The sequence below is a fragment of the Haliotis cracherodii genome, unplaced genomic scaffold (assembly GCF_022045235.1).
Source record: "Haliotis cracherodii isolate W230 unplaced genomic scaffold, xgHalCrac1.p SCAF_2, whole genome shotgun sequence".
NCBI lineage: Eukaryota > Metazoa > Mollusca > Gastropoda > Lepetellida > Haliotidae > Haliotis > Haliotis cracherodii.
The window spans coordinates 40,303,759-40,328,116 of record NW_027266275.1 but is presented as its reverse complement, the minus strand read 5'-3'; the positions used below and the strand labels follow the sequence as shown (position 1 = coordinate 40,328,116).

At 37.6% G+C, this 24,358-nt stretch overlaps 1 protein-coding gene across 2 annotated transcripts in view; it reads left to right on the top strand.

Moving 5' to 3' along the window:
- Positions 1 to 4,943: 4,943 nt before the first annotated feature.
- Positions 4,944 to 24,358, top strand: part of LOC139468084 (protein sidekick-1-like) — a 58,219-nt gene continuing 38,804 nt past the window's right edge. For both annotated transcript variants that reach the window (XM_071249801.1, XM_071249802.1), the window contains exon 1: positions 4,944 to 5,583. In XM_071249801.1, the coding sequence (XP_071105902.1) occupies positions 5,460 to 5,583 (124 nt within the window). In that variant the 5' untranslated portion in view covers positions 4,944 to 5,459. The remainder of the gene's footprint in view (positions 5,584 to 24,358) is intronic.

Here is a 24,358-nt window from a genome sequence, read left to right as displayed (position 1 = left end):
GCAATAATGGGCAGCCCACGATGCGATAGAGTGAACATATACGTTTCTTTTATACGTCTTGTTTCTGGGCCTATGCATATCACAGCTATGTAATGTTGTAGCCCCTGGCAAGTACGGCAGAATAGAATCCCAGCACTCTTTATATTAAAATGAGAACTCGATTATTTACAGGCCCTATGACGTAGCTGTAACATTAACTGGCGTTCACCTTCACTTATTCTAGTGTTCACAAATATTCCTTAGAAAAGTGATTACAGTCGTCATTAACTGGGGGACACGGGGGCCCAGTCGTCTAAGGCGCTGTGATTCGCTGTGCAGAGTTGCGTCCCTTGGGCACGCCAGAAACCTATGACTGTGGGTTCGAATTCGATTTGCCCCGATTATGTTTCTAGGTTTGTGAGCACTATACTCGTGCTCGTGGGTTTCAGGGAAGTGGTAAACGTCTGAGACCTGCATCACTTCAGGCTTTCCTCCCACATTAAGCTGACACACCGCGATATAACTGGAATACTGTTAAAAGCGGCGTTAAACCCAACTCACCCACCCACGTCATTTACTGATACTGAATATTGATGTAGTATAAGGTCAGCGCACTAAGGTTGGATTCACACTGCGACCATATTTGTTACACTAACTTTATGCGTTGCGTTAAAAGAACGTCGCCTACATTATGTTTTTCTTCCATAACCAAGCATGCTGAAACCGCAGTTTGAATGCAATACACCTATTTTAACGCACCTCATAAGTAATGGCAGCGGAAATTCCATTCATGACGTCATATTTTGCAAGGTCTTCCCCAAATGGCGCGTATGTATATTAGGTTTTTGTGTGTATATGTACAGTGTATGTATCTGTGCATGTAAATCTGCTTTTTTCATGGTATTCCCCGCTAATAAATGCTATTAGTATGTCATGCATTTTCTTTCTGCATTTATCGTTATTGATTGGTACTTGTTTGCATAATACTTCTACTACTACACAAGACCCGTGAAGATCCGGGTTAAAACAGATATTCAGCAATCCATGTTTGTCGTAAAAAGCGACATGCTTGTCGTAATGGGCGACTAACGGGAACGGGTGGCCAGACTCGCTGACTTGGTTGATGCATGTCATCGTATCCCAATTACATGGATCGATGCCCATAATGTCCATCACGGGATTGTCTAGTGCAGATTCGATTATTTACAGACCGGTTGAGTATTGCTGAGTGCGGCGTTATACAGCAAACAAACAAACAAACAAAACAAACTACTACATAAGTATTTTCGTTTTAAGGATCAAAATATTGAATTAATTTCTATCTGTTTTCTTATATAACATTCACCGTAAATGTCGTCGGCTTGTAGTGTGTTCTAGAAATATCGAAGTATAAATTTTGTGTTTTCAGTTTAGCGTAAAATTAGATCGGTAAAATGGTGTTTACTAGAAGACAAAGATCCTAGCAGTTTTTATGTATTCTTATTTACTCTACTTTGGTGTCGTGTATATCCTATCAAAATCATATCGGTTATTAACTAGAGACACTGATGGGAACGGACGATTGATGAAATAATAATTTCACCTAAACCTAGTTGTCTTATCTATATTTTCCCTGCAAATGTCAAATGATACTGAGAGAGCATTGGGGAAGAATTTAGTAAATAGCAGTATCGTATTAACGACATATACATATTTTATTGGCAAGACACATAACCTTGTAATATTCCTTTCCCTGCACAACGAAAAACTCGGGATTCCGGGGCAAAGGGGGTCCACCGCTGTATCCAATATGGGATTCCGGGGCAGAATAGGTCCCCTGCATCCTATACTTGTGTTCCTTCGGGATTCCGAGGCAGAATAGATCCCCAGCACCCTATAATTGTACCCTGTGGGATTTCCGATGCAGAATAGTTTACCAGCACCCTATACACGTCTCCCCATGGGGATTCCGAGGCAGAATAGGTCCTCAGCACCCTATAATTGTCTCCCAGTGCGGATACCCAGGCAGAATAGGTCCCCAGCACCCTATACACGTCTACCCGTAGGGATTCCGAGGCAGAATGGGTTCCCACCAGCCTATAATTGTACCCTGTGGAGATTCCGAGGCAGAATAGTTGCAAGCACCCTCTACTTGTCTCCCAGTGGGGATCACCAGGCAGAACAGGTTCCCAGCACTCAATACACGTCTACCCGTGGGGATTACGGGGAATAACAGGTCCCCAGCACCCTATGCATGTCTCCCCGTCGGAATCGGGGACAGAATAGATCACCAACACCCTATTACTTGTCTCCCCGTGAGTATCCGCGGCAGAATGGGTCCCCAGTAACCCATACTTCTCTCACCGTGGTATATCCCGGGTCAGAATATGTCCCAATTCTTTTCCGACAGAAATGAGGCTCACAATACGTGATCTCAGAGATTGTGTTCCATCATACCTCGACAACGTGGCTCATTTCTCAACCAATGGTTTGGATTGCCTTGACTGAAATATAAGACGCTGAAATCTTACCATTGTCCTATAAATCTTAGTTAGAACCAATCATGCGATTGTGGTTCAGAAAGTGAACAGGCTTTTCATTAAATTCAAAGCCCAAGGTGTACCAATTTCGGTTCTCAATTAATTTCTGAATTCTCAAAAAGTGGTGATACATATGTTGGGTAATGTAAATATTTCGGTAAAAGTGTAAAACGAAGTTAGAAGGACAATAACTGTATCACCGCAAGCAAAAGATTCCTTAGTTTGATGATACGATATTCATGATATATTTTCTCCGTATTTTATGCTACATTTGTAAATATAGTTTCATTTGTCTATGCTTATGATGATGTGTATATGTATAATGTATTTTTGAATAGGGTCCAGAAAACAAGCTGCGCCTTTTCCCAATCCAGATTGACGTGTCAATAAAATATGTTTAACTCAAATGGCCTACATTTTTATCACCCCCCCCCCCTCACCCCCCCCCCCCCCCGTGCTGTATATCTGTAATATATTATAATTACTTAACCTGTGCAAACTGTCATTTACTCACTCACCCACTGTATTATGACACTGTTAATGGTTCACCAGTGTGTAGTTTAATACCTTCACAACTAAACTTGCGATTAAATATTCGTAATTAAAGTAAAAAAAAGTTGAATGAATCTAGGTTAATTGGATATATCTACAGTTTGCACTGTATATATACTGACCTTCTCTTCACCCTTACTATATCACTATAAAACGACCACACCTGCAATTGGCCATCAGCTGTTAGACATACATGTGATATCGACAACTGTACAGACATTCAGTGTTAAAAGCGGCAGGTCACACGTTGTCTGGTTTTACCACTACTGATGTACGTGGGGACGTTATGAGACGGTGTTATCAGTCGAACCCTGGTCTCTTTACCCTCTCGCCTGCCCCCTGTACCCACTCCCCTGCCTCCTTGACATTTCCCCATAGCAAGAATTCTCGACAGAAAACAGACACCGTAAATGATAAGAAGAAATGGTTGTCGGGGTGCTATTGTGTGTGGGGGCCTAAACAATAGACCGAGGCTCCCATACTATCGACTAAACTAACGCTCGGGGCCTTCCCCCGCATCCTAGCAACAAGAAAATAAGGATACAGCTTTATTCAAGTGGCAATTCGAAGTTCAAATCAAAGCCAAATGCGTACCGACAATGCCATATGGACCTTTGGGATTAAAGTGGAGTAAGATGTCGGGATTCCATTACCCGACAGGCAATTACGCCTACAGATATATACGTGTGTCACATTTGGGATATTCCACGACATAATCGTGCAAATTAATCTGACAATGTACGATCTTCCAGACTTATAATGTCAATTTGACACTTTGACATTTTCTGGGAATTTTGTAAATTCAATAAAAGAACGTGATATCAGATCCCTTGATAATAAAATACCGATAAGTAAATAAGAAATAATAATATGCTAACGATCGCTTGAATGGATAATAAACTTTAAACACTAACGGTGTGGTATATGAATATGAAATGTATCCGGCGTGTGTTATGGCGCTTATTAAAATAAGGTAATTAGATACCGAATCTCCATGGTCTTCTTTATGGCTCTGGGTACCACTGTATCTTGCGTTTATTGCCACCCGTGAACGTCCGGCGTGAATGTCCGAGGTTTACAATGCCATACAGGTGTGATATGGATATAAGCTTTAGGTCTGTGTATAGGGTACGTATACAGGCTTTCGGTATGCATGTGGGTACCACGATATCACACATTGGACGATCGCTTACAGGTGATGTATTTGACCAGGACGTCTACATGAGATAGACTCCTTGATTCAACACGTGGCACACATTATCTGTCGTGACATTTGTTGTGGGGGACTTTCTGACGGGAGTAAATGTCAACAATGACATTAAACAAATGAATTTTGTACAAACATCAGTACCAACTGTCAAATGTCAATAAACAACAAACATATCCAAATATGCCTACATGTGCAGTCTCAAATGAAATGCACGTCACATTAAGTGTCAAAATTAATTATGACAGGTGTTACATATGAACATAATTGTATATCAAATATATATCTAATTCATTGAAAGAGATTAGTATAGTCATTGAAAGGAAACAACAGGATTGCATACATCAATTTGTCTGTAAATCGTTAAAACATAAGCGTGTTGTGTTACGTAACACCATAACGCCACGAATCAACAAAATATCTCACTTGTCGGACGATTATCTGTCGGCAGGTGTCCCTTATAGCCAGCAAAACGTTCAAAGTACCTTTGAGCTATACAGTAAGCTTGCCAGAATGTATATGTCATCCAGACCAAATTCTTAAAACGCCTTTGACGTAAGCAGTAAATGAAATGAGTGTTGCTCTACACGTCACTGCACTGGTATTTCACTGTGTATACCTCCACTTTGACCACTCCCCTTTTACCTGAGACATTAGCCAATCAGAAATGTCGTAGGTGTCACGTGACTCATTGTATTCGAACACAAAGCACGAGTACCTGCCGTGTTTAATTAACGTGTGAACAGTGGAGTTGAAACACAAGATCTACATATCATTTTGGGAAAGAATTATTGGATTATGTGTGTATTCTTCACCAGGTAACGAGAGATATCAAGCAAGGAATGATCACCCGTGAAAGGTAATCGGTCGTCTGGTGACACCATCCAGAGTCGATCACATCATGGCGTCGGTGTAAACTTCCGATCAAACTTGTTGAACCCAAGTACAACTGTCGTATATTCGGATTAGTTGATACGATTCACTGTGAAATAGTCCAGTAAGCACTAGCAGAGCCAACTGTCTGTTGCTCATATATTGGCTGCTTTCTAGCGTGTGTCTCGAAGCCAGAGAGCACGGTTGCATATTGGACAGGATCGCTGTGCATATATCTCGTCTTCCTCGGCCTAATCAAATCAACAGTGGTAAATCGAGCTTGTGTCGTTGAAATCCCAAACAAACGGGGGATGATGTAAATTGTGAAGATGAAGACAGAAAGATGGAGTTATACACTAAGCAACGGATATACATGGAAAAAGTCACACATATTGTTTGTGAAATTGGCTGTTTGTGTGTTGGCCATTTTCACTTCAACAACAGTTTCACAAGGTAAGAGACGGGACATTGGCCCATGTTAGTATGGGATAATTGTCCTTTATTGGTTACAGATATTTTAAGTGTCTGATTGGATGATAACACGTATCAACAAATGTACGGTTCACCAGCCACTATATCGTTTTTGACATAAGAAATTTTTGTTTGTTACTTAGTAGGCAAATATATCAATATTGACCTAGGCCCTACATCAACAGTAATTTCCCTCATGCTAAAGTTCATGACTTTCCATACAACACGTGAGTCACCAATGATAATATAATATAGTGTATAAATAATATTGCCTGCACCTGCATGGTCCACCAATTTGACTTCTGTCTGTGATTAATATTTAGAAATATGAATAATTTTATTTCAATGGAAAGCTTGTTAAGTGTGTAAGTAGCATTGGTTTTTAAGAGAATGTAGTTATTTAAACTAGGTCATACATTCAAGTGTGCAGGTTACTTGTTATTCAAGAAGAGGCATTCAGGTGATAGCTATTGGAAAGTGTCAGCAGATTATGTTGGAAGCGCAACAGCTGTCATAAGGGAGCAAAAGACTCTACCATAAACAATACCTCGCAATCAGATTATTGCATAATTTGTTTTGATAGCTGTGGTATAACTTGCAAAACCTGAAGTTGTCTGATCACATTTGAGATTGGTCAAGCATCCACTATGAGTTTGTATGTCGATCAGAGAAGATATTTCCATGATTTCCATACCTGAGTGTAGGGCTGGGACGGGTAACTCGGGTCGGGTGGGTACTGAGTAGGACCCGGGTACTCACACGACTACCTGGACATGGGTTAATCACGTGATTATATTGTTTAATGGTAAAAATTATCTAGAACTCTTATGGTTACACAATCAGTGACAAATGATCACATTTCTTTCTGACTCTGCACACATTCTGACTTTATATGTTTGCAAAAAGATAAAACTGCAGTTAACTTCAGTGTATGCATGACCAGATCATTTTATACCTGTATCTAAATACAATTTGACAGGAATATGGTCAAAAGTTTCCCAATCGGACATTTTGTACCTATCTCTTGAGACCTACAGCGGGTACCCGGGTAGGGTCGGGTAATAGGGGGGTGGGTACCTGGGTAGTAAATTTGGACTCATCCCAGCCCTACTTGAGTGTCAGTCTACGACTTTAGCCACTAGTTTGAAGCCAGAGTCTAGTAAAATTCACTTTAGGCTAGAAAGCTCAGCTATTAATAGTCCAGATAATAACAATAAATTAGACAATAACAATCACAATAAATCTACTGAAACTGATGCAAAGGGCAATGTTAAAAAAATATTATGATGATCTATAACAATTATCTTTGGGCTTTCCTCCAAATTCTAACAACAGGAATTGATAGCTGTACACACGTATAAGAATAATCATTTATGGCCACTATACCCTACAACAAGATACATCATTTACTGGGTCATGTACAGCGACAAATGTCTGTTGTCAAACTCACACACTGGTATAACTGCATTACTGTTCAAAGATGACTCACACACTAACTTTTGTGACAATTCTGCTCTGGATAAGTATTAAAGCCTTTGCTTTGTTAAAAACACATGAACCAGACCACTGTACTCAGCTGCTAGACGTTCCTCCAGCATGTTAGAGGTCTTATAATATGTACACTGGGAAGTTCAGAGACTTTTCTAAGTAGCTTGTAAGTGATGTCCTTGCATTTCGAGTTAGAGTTCAGTTAATACTAATGGAAACACAACCACCATCAACAACAATGACAACACCACCACCAACAAACAACAAAGGCTGCAGCAACAACAATGAGCAAGAGTCCATTCACCAAGTGGTGCTACATTGGTACAACAAGAAGTTAACTTATCAAGAGAGGTTGCTACAAGCTTCAGAAAGTTACTTTGACATAGGACTGAGAACAACATGTGAAATTGATAGCCTATGATAAGAATATCATACTAATACTGAGGAGTATTTGTAAGATGAGGAAATTTAAGCATTGAAGTACAGTGAGTACAGTGACCTCACATAATATTGTAGTATAAGAAACCAACTGTCACCATTGGAAATTTTTTTTGAAATTAGGGTACACTATCCATGGTAACTGTAAGGTGCATTTTGGACAGCCATCAAGGTAGAATAATAATAAAAAAATGTGAATTAGTTGATTTTGATCACAGTAATGGGAAATAGGTTTTCTGCACTCACTAACTGTTCCTTTATGTAGGCAAGTGCATCCTATTATGTAGTCAGCATGCCTATATGTCAGTTGTTAATATAACAAGATAAGTGCTTCGAAAATTGACTAGGTTTTAATCGTGTGCATATTTCATGATGAAAGATTAACAAGTTCACAAGCATGATGAAGACAATAATGTGATAAGTGTACTAGGATGGTTCACAAGGTGGTCATTATCAGAAGGTCGTAAGACCACTCAACAGTTACACTTATTTTTAGGGTGAACTATGGAAAAGTTCAAAGAAACCTTACACATTAATTGGTGTCCTTGGTTGTGTTCATCATTAAACATAGTTATGTTGTCAAGAGGCCGTCATTATGGGCACCCATGATAATTGACTAACACGCAGAGAGTGTGGACATTCAGTCGTGTTCTATTGTCATTAAATTCTTGTCGCATTCCCTGTTGGGGATTGTGTCTCTGAATATAAATGTGTTCAACTTGTTTCATCCCTTGATACACCTGATACATGGACATTGCATTTAACATGTCTAAGCTCTGGGGAGGTTGGAAATCTATTGGCAGCAGAATTAGTGAACTAGGGGTGCTCTCAGACATGTTTTATGGTCATGTGTAAACAGCCATAGATAAACAACAAAACCACAGTATAAAATAGATGGAAGAAACACTGGGAAAGAACATATTATGTTATAATGTATTGCGATCAATATAATAAAACACAATGAAAGCAAAATTCTGATTACAAGAATGTTTGTTTATTTTCTGTTTCTATTTTCTATGACAAATGTGTATTGTGGTGCAATTGATTTTTCTGGCAAATATGCCAATTTTGATGGGTGTTGATGCCAAGACACAAAATGATTTAAGGTTTTAATGAATACCATTATCAACTACCTAAAGAAATTGTAGACATATCTGAAACTGCTCGTCAGTACCATATATTCAAACTGAACCAATTATGTGAAGAACACGTTAAAAGATATAGAGAATAATCAACATTGCATTTAAGTATAGACACTTTACATCAATGTAACAAGGTACAAATTGAAATGTTTTTCTTTGTATCAATAAAAACTGGAAAACAATAAATTAACACTTTGAGGGTTTGCCATGTCAAAGATATGTTTCAAAGTATAAGAACGTGTATGAGTCTCTTCCATAAACATGATAACTGCCATGCCAAAACACCTTGTCTCCATGTTTATCAGCCAGTTCACATGGTCAACTACACTTCAACTGCCTATCAGGGGGACTGGTGAGAAGATGACTTTGTTCTGTCTACCATCGACCCGTTACTTAGTCCTGTTGATACGCTATTACATTTCGTATTACAATTTATCATTCCGTTAGACAAGTTCAGGCTAGAAGGTGAACATATTTTTGGCACTGCTATGAAAGAAAGCAATACAGCATGAAATACATTATCAGATATCTAACCATAAACACTTTAAAGAAGGGATTGTTATAATGAGTATTGATATGTGTTCGTTTCTTTATGTTGAGTACAACATGGATCATTACTTAACTGGAGTGAAGACCGAGTTAAGTGCTTTCCCCACATCAGCATAACACTGATCAACTGAAAGGGAATAGCTGACTTTATTTATGCTTAATAGTGTTACTTTTAGACTGCAAATGTCTGAAGTTTTGCTTGACTAAGTAATTAAGTCTAGTTAAACAATTTCAAATACTTTTACGCTTCATGCCTGATCCTTCAGTGTGATTTGACAAGAGGATGTGACTCAGGGAGGTTTCTATCAAGTACGCTGGTTGTTGTATCTCCACCTTCAGAGAGTAACACCTCAAATCCACCTATTCTTGAATATTGCTGATGGAGATCTTGGACGGAGCAGTGACACTAATTCTCCGAGACTTTCCTCGGAATCATGAGCCCTGATGATGGGCTTCCTGTGAAGCGGGGATCAGTATTCAGCCACTGATGCCGTGAAATATCAATGGGTCGTATTGAGAGTAAGGCATCACTGCTGGTATTTGACTTTGGACGCAAATGTTTGTAGCACCTTGTTGATTTTGTGCATAATACTAAAATATAAAACATGCTACATCATCAACATTTATCATGATGGGGACTGAGATCAGGTTTTTCTCATACATCATTTTGGCAGAATATGCATGCTTTCCAAACAACTGGTGTGATGATAGATTGCAATCACTTCATGCACAAATCAATGATTGTTGTTCAGTATCAAACTATGACTTTGCTGTGTCTAGTGTTGCAGTATATTTTGAACCAGACGTTATCAGCAGCTGATCAGAGATAATGGTTTTATAGTTTCTTCTGTTGTCAAACATGTCAAATGTGTAGGGGCCTTAATATTTTTTTCATATATTCATTTTCCTGTCTTCTCATGAAATAAGCTTTCTATATTTTGTTTTGTTCCTTTTGGACAGTGTGATTACCATGATTACTCAAAAATTGTGTTAAACCTGTAATCAAAAACAAATGCATTGATTTATGATTGTCGAAAAAATGATCACATCTTCAGTCAAGTAGAAACCACAGTTAACTTGTCCTGAATGTGCTGAAAGCTACTGGTACTATTCTGTAATTGTATTGACACAAATTATGAACATCGACATAATTAGAAAGATGTAATTATATGACTACTTTTCACAAGAATACGAATGTGCCTCAGCCATGCCTGTCTGTCGTAGGATCAATGCTGACAATAACTTGAACTGTAGGAGTTAATCTCAAGGTCACCACAATTCCTCCTAAAATGGATGGATTGAATTTGTAGAACATAGTGCACCATCCCTGTTTTGCAAAATGGTGGATTCTTTAATATTTACTGATTGAAAGAACGAAACAGTGGTTTTATTCACGAAATCAAGGTTCGGCATGAAATTTGGTATGTACTCATGAGAAAAACAGATTATTTGTGATATAACAGTGTTTTCAGTATCCAAGTTTGAAAACATGAAGCATTTTCCTTTACGCATCAGCAAACATTAATGTCAATGTTTCTTTGTGATCCTTTACTTTTCCATCAGTATATTTTCATATTTGTCCATCCTAGTTATATTCAACTTCACCTCTCTTGTCAATGTATGATTTGTCTGGAGTACGTTATATTTCCTAAAGAGATGGCAGATTACATGATCTAGACATTGTAGATACATCTCTGGAAAGTGTTATTAGGCCCTTTGAAATTGAGACATAGTGTGTCATGTGTAATGAAGGTAATCTGCCAATCAGCCAGGGTAATAACACGTCCTTTAGATGGTGTGGCAAAAAAAAGTTGTTTGAATGACCAAGTTCATAGTTTCTAGGACTGCTGAGTTTCCTAGTATAGGCCCTTTTAACAATGTTACGCAAATAGGCACTTACATGTCCATGATATGTGTGTGTATAGTTAATACTTTGATTTGATGTGTTATAACTAATAACTGTCTGTGTACACAGTATGGACTCTGTATGTACACTGATGTATTGACAGTGATATATGCATATAGTTGTCTGTACTATGCACATGGTATAAGGAAAAAGTAATGTTGTACTACTGGAGCAAAAATATAAGAAAATTGACACATAATAAGCTTTTTAAGATGTTCAAGTGGATGTGTTATCCAGACATTGTAAGTTTGTGGACAGAAATATCTGCAGAATCTACAATGGTGAATTGATGTTTGAGTATGGCAAGTTTCCACAGGGTAAATATTGCCAAGCAGGATGTTTCCATCCTAATATGAATTGAAACATGTTCAAGTTGGTCTTGATAAGTTGTATTGGCATACTGCCTGTTTCATAACATTTTGAAAGCAGCCTGAGGGTTTGGGAGAAAGTGACAAATCCATTACTGAATATTTTTTTCTGCATGATTATCACTTTTCTTTAACAAGTACCTCATTCGATATATTAAGTGCCCTGGGCCATATGGAGCTTCATCCTATTCAAAGTTATGTAACATGTTAAAGTAGGTTAAGATTCTGATCACTTCACAGAAATTATTAAGAACTATGACCAGGTGGGAAATTCCAAAGAATTGTCTGAATAAAGAACACTTGAACTGTTTGTGCCCAAGAGGGGACGACTCTGTGGTGGGTATGTGGAATGGTGGTCATATCCGGATATAGTGTAAGACATGTTGAATACAGTATTATTTACTACATGTATATAGGTAATAGCAAACCCAAAGGATCTGGCAGTAGAGAGGATAGATGAAGAATTTTAGATTTAGATAATTGATATATTTTAATTTTTATTATTTTATGTGGTTTAACCGATAAGAGGTTTTGTTGAAATTACTTGAGCATGTTGCGAAGGTTGCTTAACTCATTTAATCAACCATTTGGTTTAACATCCTTGACTTCAGAGCAAATGTTAATGTGAATATGTTAAGTGCACCACGAAGCAATGCCAAGATCCCCCAACTACGGAAGCTATAGTCATGCTGATGTGTGCTCCATTTTCATTTATCAATTGATTCCTTGGTTTCATGTGTCCTGTCATCAAGACACTCATTTCTTCTGGAAATGAAATCAACTGTTCCAGGTTATTTATCCCAAGGCAGAAGTAAATATTATTTCACATGACCTAGCAATGCAGTGTCATACAATCTTTTCCTTTCGATGTAATCTTTACTGATGGTTCCTGTTTGCTTGGATACATTGATTTGCCTATTTTTGCCACAAATATTCCTGTTGAAAACGGCTCTAATGAAGACAGATTAGAGGCAGATTACCAGCGAAGCCAACACCAATTGACAGGTTTCTTCTTTAGATGGACTTCATCAGGATCAAACAAAGAACCATATGATTCAGCTCTCCCTCATTGGGGAGATTTCGTTAAGCATACCAAATTACTGGACATTAACTTGTACCAGAAGCTCTGTTGTATGGTACCTGTCAGCTATGCCTGTAGAATGGACTTGTAGAGCACTTGGTGTTCATTCCCCATGTTGCTGCCAGAGGTTGCAGATCGGTCGGGTTGGAGGCCGTTAAAGTTCAGCCGTGTTTGTTCTCACAAGTGCTCCTGAAGGACACTCATGGTATTAAAAATAACTTCTTCTTTGCCACCTCCACAAGCTGGAGATGTTCTGTGGTTCTGGGTGTAGTTATGCTGTTGATTTTGTAGGTGATGTAAGAATATCAGGATCCTTTGATCTGTGCCTTCTGGCAGTAAGGTACAGATCCCATCTTATTAGTCTATGCCAGGATTAAAAATATGTAATTTTGAGTGATCTCTTCCAGGTTTGAAGTAATGAGTAGAAAGATTCCTACTCATTACATTTGTCAGTCCACCTGTTTGTATAATTTTTGACATCACAACTGTTCTTTTTTTGTAATATTTTAGTGCTTTATATGCTGGGTTGAATTTGATCATGTCACTATGGAAAGAGGCTTCTGGGGATGACTCACAAACCCATTAGTTTCAGTTGAACTTACCGGTGGTAGTATTTAGCAAAATTAGGTTGCAACTACCCTGGGATTCAGTTAGATTAATTTGAATTAGTCATTGGACTTGTTGTAAACATGCTACAAGGAACAAGGATCTACTAGGAACAATGTTGAGAGGCCTCAGTCACTCACTCACTCACTACACACACACACACACACACACACACACACACACACACACACACACACACACACACACACACACACACACACACACACACACACACACACACACACCAGATGTTGAAAACAGTACAATATTTCTTCACCAAACTTGCCACATAGCTACATCTAGTCATGAACTAGTGCCTTTTGATAGTTTGGTATTTTAATCAATTTTTTTTTTGAGTTTACAAAGCAACTACTTTGACTTAGACTGAAAATGGCTGTTGTGCTCATTTATGGAGCAGATCTGGAAAACCATACAATATTTCTTCACCAAACTTGGCACATACATAGGTCTCATGGTGAACTGGTGCCTTTTGATAGTTTAGGACTTTTTCAGAATGTTTCCTTGGCAAGAAACTGGACTTAGGCTCAAATACATGTTGCATTCATTTCTGGAGCATAACTCTGAAACTGTTTACACATTCTGCAAAAAAATCTACGCAGGGTTGTCTGAGAACTGTTACCATACTTACCTAATTGAGATGTATACCACTTGACTTGAAATTTAAAGCCCAGTCTGGTCAAGTGTATGCAATTCTCAGTTGGTTCAAATCAAGGAAAGGCCAAATACTCGTAGGTTTTGATGAACACACAATTGTAGTAAACAAAAAAAGCATTGGATCAGATGACTAGAATGCAGAATGAAAGACTGTTCACCTGGACACATCCTGTAGAGGACAGTCATGGTGATGCACTGAAAGTAGCTCACGTGAATGTTTGATCACCCAGGGCTCATTTTGAAGAATGTGAAGAATGATAAGTTTGTCGGTGTGGTTCATGTTTTGTTTTTCACAGAAACTCACATAAATGATTACAGTGAAAGAGACCTCCAAGGATGTCAAGTCCATACACATGATACAGGAGACTCTACACGTGGTATTGTTCTGTATGTTTCAACAAGTTTCAAGAACAGTGTCCAGCCAGTCCAGTAATGTCATCTCACAGTATTGAATACATTTCCTTTCTTGATGGCAAATTCTGCATTGCTTGAGTGCATGTTCCTCCAAAAGGGCCATGGTCATGGTTGTCACATACACTTACTGATTTCATGCTGAAACTTCAGGATCTCTCCTAGTAGCAAGTATGTAAACATGTCCTAGTTACTGGGGATTTCAACTGTGATCTGAGAGAAAAAACTGACACTTGAAGATTTCTTTAATGTGCAGAAAATGACTCAACTCATTCACTCTAGAACTCACTGTCTTGGAGCTACACTGGACTTGTTGTTAACTGATCTTGCCAGTACTGTAGCATTCCAGACTCCAGTCTACTACTCAGATCATCAGATGATTGCGGCTGTACTTCTCAGTACCCTCATGATTACCCTTGCACTCAATGATCTCAAAGTAAAGTAAGAACTCCCTTACTTCTCTGGTCATTGTTTTAGGAATAACACAACACATCACAAATACTGTTTCATCATATTCTATCATTTTAGTGCTTGCAATTAGGCCATTTATGAAAAGGTCCAATGAACATAGTTCACATGGATCATTCCTTGCACAAAACCGAATATGTCATAATGGCAGGGGATATGAGTATTTCATGCTTGTTTTAATAAATGTAGGTGTCAAGAAATGAACATGAGTTTCATCAAGCCTTTCTTTCACTTTGTCGAACATAATAAACTTTTGTCATTGAAGTTAAGTTTGAGCATGATTAGGACTAATTATAGACAAATCCAAATATTTTTCACATTTTGATTATCCCCATGGGATTCAATCATTCTCTAGCGCCTTGGGAAAGGAGGGAAAAAACAACACATTTTCATCTTCCAGTATTTTGTGAACCCAACCTCGTTAATACCATAGCTCTCGATGTGCTGTTGGCAATGGAATAATTACCTTGATTATATCACATGCTGTTTGAAGATGCTTTTGCCTTTCAGTTGTGAGGCACATTCATTAGCAAGAAAATATTTTGGATAGAATATAAAGATTTATTTGAAATCTTCCAGCCATATTGATTATCATTAAGATCCTTAATGCACTAAAAATTAATTGTCTCTGGACATGCTGAAGAATTAATTCAGTCATGAATATGCTGTTAGATTTTAATTTCTAAATCAGAGAAATGAAAAAACCCTGCTATTGCTCTAATCAGTTAATGGTATGGCAATAATGAAATAAATTTAAGTTTTATATTTCTTTTCACTTTTTTTCAACCTCAGCATGTTCAGAGATTTAGGAATGTATGGCTCAATCCTTTAAATTCCAAACATAGTGGGTGCATTTCAGCAAACTATGCTGGTAGTGGCATTTTGATTAAGGTTTTTGAAGACACTACAATATTCATATGCCAACTGTTATGTGAGGTCTGAAAAAATGGAATTGTTTTCATATTGATCTATCTGTAAGTCCATGACCTAACAGGGCTGTTAAATTCTACAGCAAGTGCTTGAATCAGTTGAACTGTTCAAAAAGTGAATACTTGTAGCATAGTCAAGAGACACCTTATAACCAGGCTCCTTGTGTTCCTTTTAAATTCCATTGCACGTCTTTCACTCTTCTTTGACAAGTAATGATACATCTTAGATCTCTGTGGCCTTGATTACCTCTGAAGTATAAAGCTTAAGCTTTCACCAGGAAGGAGATTAGGGTTGAATTGATGCAATTGAGACATATTTCATATTGTTTTGCCCTTCGTCAATGTCTGATAATCTCCTAATCTCACTCCCTGTCATGAACGTTGAGTAAAAAAATAAAATAATAAAAGGAAGGGAAAATTTCAGCTGAATGTTATGTACTGAAATAGGAAAAAACTAGCCCTGTAGGTCATTGTGGCATCAGTAAGACACTGTGAAATGATGAAAATGTATGGCCCCTCGACTTCAGGTCAAATGAATTTAATTAAAAGTCACAAAAAGCATTGTGCTCAGTGCAAGTTAACTACCCTAAAATAGACCAATCTTCATCCAAGTGTTGCTCGCAAGAATTGTATTGCTCCTTGGATGCAGATGAGAAGAGAGGCAGGAATTTATGAATGTTATGCCTTCAAGCACCGAATAATGTAAGATTATTGTTGTGATGTATGCACAACTTTCAAGACAGAACATTTTACATATCTTTTTGTGGTTAAGATGCAAATTTTGTCTCAGTGTTTTTTTTCCATGGGGAATCCAGATCAGACTAGGTCTTCAGTACTCCTGTTTGTTGTCTGCATCTGACTAGGTCTACAGGACCCCTGCTCGTTGTCTGGATCAGACTAGGTCTACAGGACCCCTGTTCGTTGTCTGGATCAGACTAGGTCTACAGGACCCCTTCTCGTTGTCTGGATCAGACTAGGTCTACAGGACCCCTTCTCGTTGTCTGGATCAGACTAGGTCTACAGGACCCCTGCTCGTTGTCTGGATCTGACTAGGCCTACCGGATCCCTGCTTGTTGTCTGGATCTGACAAGGTCTATAGGACTCCTTGCTTATGTGGATCTGACTGGGCCTTCAGGATCTGTGCTTGTTGTCTGGATCCGACTAGGATGCAACTTAGTGGCACTAACCTGTTAGCCATTGTTACTCATTGGGTCGAATGTTAAGATATTTAAGGGCTTTAAGGTGTCCTTATATGATATCACTATTCAGGCTGATGAATGTTTCAGGTTAAGTTGCATCCCTGCCACTGTTTTACGACTAGAATATTACTGACCATGCTGACTGCTGCGTATATACATGGTAAACAACATTCTCTCACACATTTAGAATGTTTGTCTTAACCAGTTGTTTACAGTTGAAATTCAGATTTCTTTTCCTGGACTTTTTGAAATTACAGGAACCATTGCAACCTTGAAAAGAAATTTTAAGTTCATTATCACCATTGACGTGCTTGAAGAAGCTTTAAATTTCATTACCAGATTTTACCACTATTTTTCTTAAATAACAGATGAAGCTAGAAATCATCATGGTTATAGAGATAAAGAATCCCAACATCTGATTTTATATGAACCCAGCAAATCTGATTAGAGCTAATCAGGGATCTTATTTTGTCATCTGAAGCTGACTACTTTAGAAATCCATGTTAGTGCCTGTATAATGAGACTCATTTAGTTCCATTCATATTGCTCCATTGGGATGATATATTAGTTATACACCATCCTGTTCGTGATAGACTCATTTTTCATGTTCAGACATTTGACTGGAAGATTGTCCATAGCAATAGGGGGTATGCCAAGCAATATTCATCTTTTGAAGGATGTTGAAAGTTTTGGACTAATTTTACATTTGAAATTAGATATTGTGGTTAATGATGAGATGTCATACCCGGATGGCGCCAAATATGATTTCTTTTCATGTCAAATCTTATATGAGCTAGAAATGCAATAGTTATACTTGGTACCTGTGTAATTACTGGCTAATGAACTTGTCATGGGATTTAGCTCTCCTATGGTGCAGCTGATATAGTTGATTTACTGTTTTGTGACAGATAAAAAGACTGTTTAACTCTATTGGTTAAATGTTCATGATTTATAATTTAACATGTTTAAAGTCAGACAGAAAGATTTATATAAATGATTGTAGTGACATTACCCCAAATCCTGAATGTGATTGAGCTGACTTTAAAGTATATCAAGATCAACATAACTTGCCTGACAGAAAACAAAGTTATAATTATGGGTTTGTAAGGTCATACTTCATGTTGTGTGTATTGTGACATTTTGTTGATAGAATATTTCAATGTGATGACTGCACCATCCGCTGTATATGACTAGTGGAGGTGTCTTACAAACTGGTGTACAGTGGAGTAGGGGCAGAGTGATTCATTTTGCATGAGCACCAACAGAGAAGTGTATGTAAAACAACAATGTTTGAAATAAGAATGGAAGTGTAAGAGCCTTGTCAAAACACAAATTTATAAACAACTCTTACCAAGGGTTTCTAACATTTTGATGGAGAGAGGTATCGAATCATTGTAAAAGATCTGAATTTAGTTATATTTTTTTTATAAAATATGACACTTTATTTGTTTTCTGCAACTGTACTTACAATGTGAAATAAGAAATTTATCAGTTACTCTAAATCACACCACTGGTAAATTGGTTTAATTTTGTGTTAAATCTGATTTGTTACCAGGCTCTCATTCATTATTTTGGGTCATAACAGGTTTGTTAAAAGTGCATTGACAAAGAACTAATAAGCTCAAGATTTCTATTTGTATCTTATGAGACCACTCTGTAACATTGTAATACTGTTTGGCAAGTTAAACACAAACTTGAAGAGTGAAGAACGTGACAGGAGCAATTTGCACTAATAGTTTCAAATCAGCGCAGTGTTCCTCTGGTGCTTTCTCTTCATACAAGCTAAGGCATGCTGCTTTGCTGAATGGATTGTTTGAGTTTACTTTATCTGTTGGGATGATGTGAATGACTGTTTTAATTTGCCACAATCCTATTGAATGACCTTAAACATCATTATCTCCATGCCAGTAAAATCCTCTGTAATGTCTATCCCTTTGTATACAAATCAATCATTATCAATGGACAATGTCCTACTCAGTGGCTCTTACCCAAAATAATGATTTCCCAACTCTTTAAGTGTCTTATGAAATATTGATATTATGAACGGAAGGGACTATTGATGAGTCATCAGCTTGTAGTTAAGCAAGGCCGGGTGACAGATTTAGTGGAGAGCTACAATGAAAGATACTTGTCTGTCTGTAGGCGTAAATCCTAATGAATACAATTCATCCACATTGTTTGAGAAGCTTCATCAACAGTGTTTCTCAATCAATAACAAATCGATCACAAAATGGCCACTGCTTGAGGGCAACTGACCGAGGGTTATCTGCGAGATTAGTTACAGTCATACCTGCACTTATGTTTATAGTTAGCCAGTAATAGACCCAACACAGCCTGCAGGTTGGAGGCAAGATGTAGGTCAGTGTCTGTCAATTTAGAAACTCTATACCTTTCACACATATTTTTCAGCAGGTACTGCGAAGTATTATATTGTTATTCTCTGTCTGAAGTTCTGACATTCAGATCCTTTTGCTAAACTGAAAAATGTCGAATTTTGACATTCTTTGCTGTGAACATGGTGAATAATCAATGACCTAGTATATGTTTCAGAAAGGAAACAAAATTCTACCTGCCATTCTGTGTCTGTGCATAATGAAAACATGTTTAACATGTTTCAAGTACCTCCTTTATCATGTGTTTTTTCTTAATTCTGTGTTGTCACAATGTAAGTTGCCAAAATGCAAGAAGGGAGAACTTCTTATGAAAATCTTCACATCACAAAATAATGTTTAAGAACTACCTGATATCATAAATAAGTTAATGGACAATTACCAAAGTACACCTTCATAAATAGGCATTGAGTTTCCATTGTGTAATCACTCAATACCTGCTGAAAAGGGAGGAGAGCACCATGGAGAAATGTTTTTGGGGTCCAGTGTGTACTATTAAATGAATATTGGATCATGTTTGGTGGGGGGGGGGGGGGGGGGGGTTGGAGAGAGAAGCATGTCCTTTTTCAAACTGGTGTCTCCATGGTTACTAAGGTTTTATAGATTGAAACAGGTTTCGCCGTAGGGCCTGAATGATACAGGACTATGTAATATTATTGAGGTGTAATAGTTGCTGATCGTGCTGATATATCTCTCTTCACATTGGCCTTAGTTGTGATCAACCTTAGGTTGTAATGTTTCTGTGGGAGATTCTTAAATCTAAGCTGATCAATTCCAAATACTTGCTCATCATACTGTATATTTATGGTAACTTTTGTTATTCCATGGGAGCATTGGTAGCAGTTAAAGAAGCAGTTTGCTGTGCAGAGTTGCTTCCCTTAGCTGTGCCAGGATTTCTTTCTTGATCATGGGTTTGAATCCCAGATTTACCTAAGTTATGATCCAAGTGATTTGTTTCACCAAAGTGGTACAAAAGATTGACCTGCAGCACTAGGGCATTAGGGTAGCTTTAGGGTAGCCAAAGGGTTCAAGCATCTGTTGTTAATACTAATCCGCAGGTTGGTTATATTTCAAACATTGGTACCTGTAAAAACCATCTTGATATCCCCCGCCATGAAAAAGTGTAAAACCATGCACATACTCCCACTGAAAAGACCACATCCACATCTCCCTGCTATCTCTTACTGATGATCTAGATGTTTCAAAACACTGTATCGTGATATCATATAACATGACAGAGAGAAAAATGGTAAAATGTCCAATTGTTATCATGTCAAACATGAATAGGAAATTTCTTTTTTTAAAATTTTCATTACATAAGATACTTTAGTAATTACAGTAACACATCAAAAGTTGTTTGACATTTTACATTATGATTTTTTGTTTGCATTGTTTTTCATCATTTGTATCTGTGAAGTGTTCTTTGGAAAAGGAAGAATGTGTCATTTCTTTCAGTTGGCTGGACATTATACAGTGCTCTGATAATTTACAGCATTGTTTTTCCATTGTTATTTGACAATTGGAACAATTATGTATTCATGTTATATGCTGCATGATGATAGATATTTTTTTATAGAAAGTTTTCTTTCTATGCTTTTGATAAAAAGCAGTGGCATTTCCTACCACTGAGAGCATAATGCCTGGTAAGTATAGAGAATTTAGAGAATTTGTCAGACCAAAATAGGTACTGATAATTAGGCTAATAACTGGAACAATGAGCATACACCTATCCAGATCAGGACAAAATCAAGACAGTAACGTTCTGGTAATCACTGGTGGCTGGTAGTGTATTGATGTAGTACATGTAGTTGGTGTCTTCAACATGCTGTGGTTTGTTCCTGACAACAAGCATGTTCAATGTACAATAGCTTTTTTATGTATTTTTTTTTTGTTTTCCATAATTTTCTGGACCAAATTATTTTTTTAGTTGCATTTGTTTGTATGTTAATGTTTATGATGTTATGGATATCAACCAATTTTTAATGTATTAATGTGTAATAATTCAAAGTCTACTTGCAAATATATCACTTGGGCCTTACTTCAGAAAAAGTAGATTTTAGAAACACACCTTAGGCCTTATACAGCATGCATAACATTGTTCTTTGTTCATATGGTTAATCAGAATGTTTGATAATTCCCTCGACCATGCATCGCATGTTGGGTTAATGAAAAAATCAGAAAAAAATCAGTGTTGCAATATAACATGATATAAACATAGCCCTATGTCCATTTATCATTTATGCATTTTTTAAACAGGTAATCATCAAGAGCTTTCAGCTTTCTCAGCTGTTGCCATTACAAGTGTGTTTAAAGAAATTGGGGGAAAAGATTACCATTTCTCAGTCATTTGTCAAATATTTAGAGACATCTGACAGATTCATTGTTATGCTGCTTTTCTGTGTGACACTGTCAAACTTGGCAGATCAATAACTTCAACATGTTTTTGGGGTTTAAGCGTAATCTGAATTCCCAAATAGCTTTGGCATCACAAGAAATCGTTTGTATTGATAGGAAATCGCAGAATTACTGCTTCTGGCCATCCTGAAATATGGATTGAATAGATTTGCATGTGATGGAGGTGGGGACTGTGCACTGGAGATGAAGTGGCCCCAAATTAACCCTTTGAGTGCTCAGGGGCCAGGTGGCAATGATGTTGTGTACACGTGGACAGCAAACATGTAGGGCTTTTACAGGGGCCAATGTTATGAAAAGTGGGCAGTTTGTTGACCGTCTGTTCAGCTTCAGCAATGTTTTTAGTATATGTTAAACAGTGGAGTAGCAAATGGGGTTATTTTTGGTTCATGTTTTATAGATATTCCTTGCAGCCGTGAAGAGAGAATTTATCTTGTGTATGTTGTGTTAAAAATAACTCTTCATCCTTGTCTTGACAATCATTTTTAGTAGACAAGTTAGTTTTTATGAGTGCATGAGGGCCATTGTACATGTTGCAGTTTCATAAGTGTGTTGCAAAATATTCACAAACTTATTTGCACACGAAGTATGAGTTTTGATACTTAATCTTTATGGTTTTCATTTGGACACATTTGAAGAAATGTGACTTATATGGGATAATCAATCATCAATGGAATTAATACTATATGACATAATAGATTTATGACCCTCAAACTGTCCTGTTGAAGGAATTCTTTATTAATGTGTACGTGTAATGTCAAGTTGGAACAGTGATATATATTGCCAAATATCCCCATGTTTAGGTGTGCTAAGGGCTGGCTTAAATAAGGATTTGGTGGTTCCTATTTGTGTCATGAATTATCAAGTGTGTCATTGATATCAATGGTTTGCCTGGCCACGGTAGAATTATTTACAGGCCTAGCTAGACTATTGCTGACTGCAACATTAAACATCATTCTCTTATGCTTTCACTGAAATCCCATGAAGAAACTGTTAGAATTGGTCTTGAGCCACCCATTCTTGTCGTAAGAGTCGACTAATGGGATCGGTTGGTCAGGCTGGCTGATTTGGTTGATGCATGTCATCGTATCTCATTACGTATATTGATGCTCATGATGTCAATCATTGAATTGTCTGGTCCAGACTTGATTATTTACAGACCACCATTATATAACTGGACTATTGCTGAATGTGGAGTTCAGCAACAAATAAACAAACAAATCTTTCATGGAAATAGGAAAAAACCCAGAATTGCAATGTCCAGTTGAAAATCAGTGATGTTGGTATATCCTAACCTGTCAAATCTGAGCCATGTCAAGGCTTATGCTATTTATATGTTGTAGATAGAGGAATCTGTCTTCCTGTTTGTTGTCTTGAGATAGTTGTCAAATGTAAAGCTTTGAAAATTGAACAACCAGTGAAGTAGATCACTGAAAACTTTATACCAACATAATAAAATTCTGCTTTACGACAAACTGATAGAAACTGAGTGTCTTGGATGCTGATCAACCTAGCTGCCATATGCAGCACTGTGTACTGTTCTCATGGACTATTCTGAACACTTCACAGACATAAGTGGATATTCAGTCTCAAAAGAGTTTAACGACATGTAAGAAAACGTCAATATTCGAAGTCTACAAACGCATGCAATTCTCTAAATAGTGTTGATTAAATAAGTGTACTTTCGTCTCTGGTTGTCTTCTTAGTTGGTGTAAGAAATGGGTGTCTGGTAGGGAGTTAATGGAATTACCATGCGGTAGACGTAGACACCAGCTGGAGCCCATAATTACATCTCAATGTGACGGTTTGACACCCGCACAGCTGTACTACACACACCGTTTACACAGGCCACAGTGGCAACACACACGCTTTGTGCAAATTATAGAAAATATTTTGTAAGAGTGATGATAATAGTCACATTGACTTGATCAATATGACAGACACAACAGTCTTTTGTGTTCTGTTTGAATTTCATCTGAAGGAATATATATACTTGTGAATGGACTGTGAAGCATCTGGGATTAGGCACTCCTTTTCATTTGAGTACAAGAATATGAGAAGACTGATATCAGTATAAATACTGATTGGTTTAATAACTTTCTAAAAGGGGTTTAACTTCTCAATCTCTTAAGCATGTTGAGTTGATGAGGGGATTAAATGAATATTGATTTATACCTTAACATCCTGTTTGAGCATGTTGAAGATGTGTGAATAAGTTGGTTATATTGTTTGTTTCTTAGCAATACCGTATTCGACGTAATAAGCGCCCAGGGCGCTCTCAAAATTAGAGATAAGGGGCTCTTATTAGAATATAATTTTGGTGAAAGAGTCGAAAGATCGTAAATCATACAGCCTGAAATGATACAAAAGGCTGTGCGTATTATAAACGAGAGATATATTTTTCCAGAATTTAATTGCCCGTAATTAAGGGTGCATGTAACACACGAGTGCGTATTATACACGAATAAATGTACACGAATTGTGTACATTGATCAGTCGGAAGGGTGCTGATTGGGATTGTTCACTAGCCAATATATTGGAAAATATCGCCTTGGGCGCTTATTAGAACGGGGCGCTTATTACGTCGAATACGGTAGTTAGGATTATGATACTAATGAGGATAGTAGTATCATGATAACAGGGAAATGAAAAGTTTCAAAAGTTTGTTAATTTGTGATGCCAGATGCCAGACACA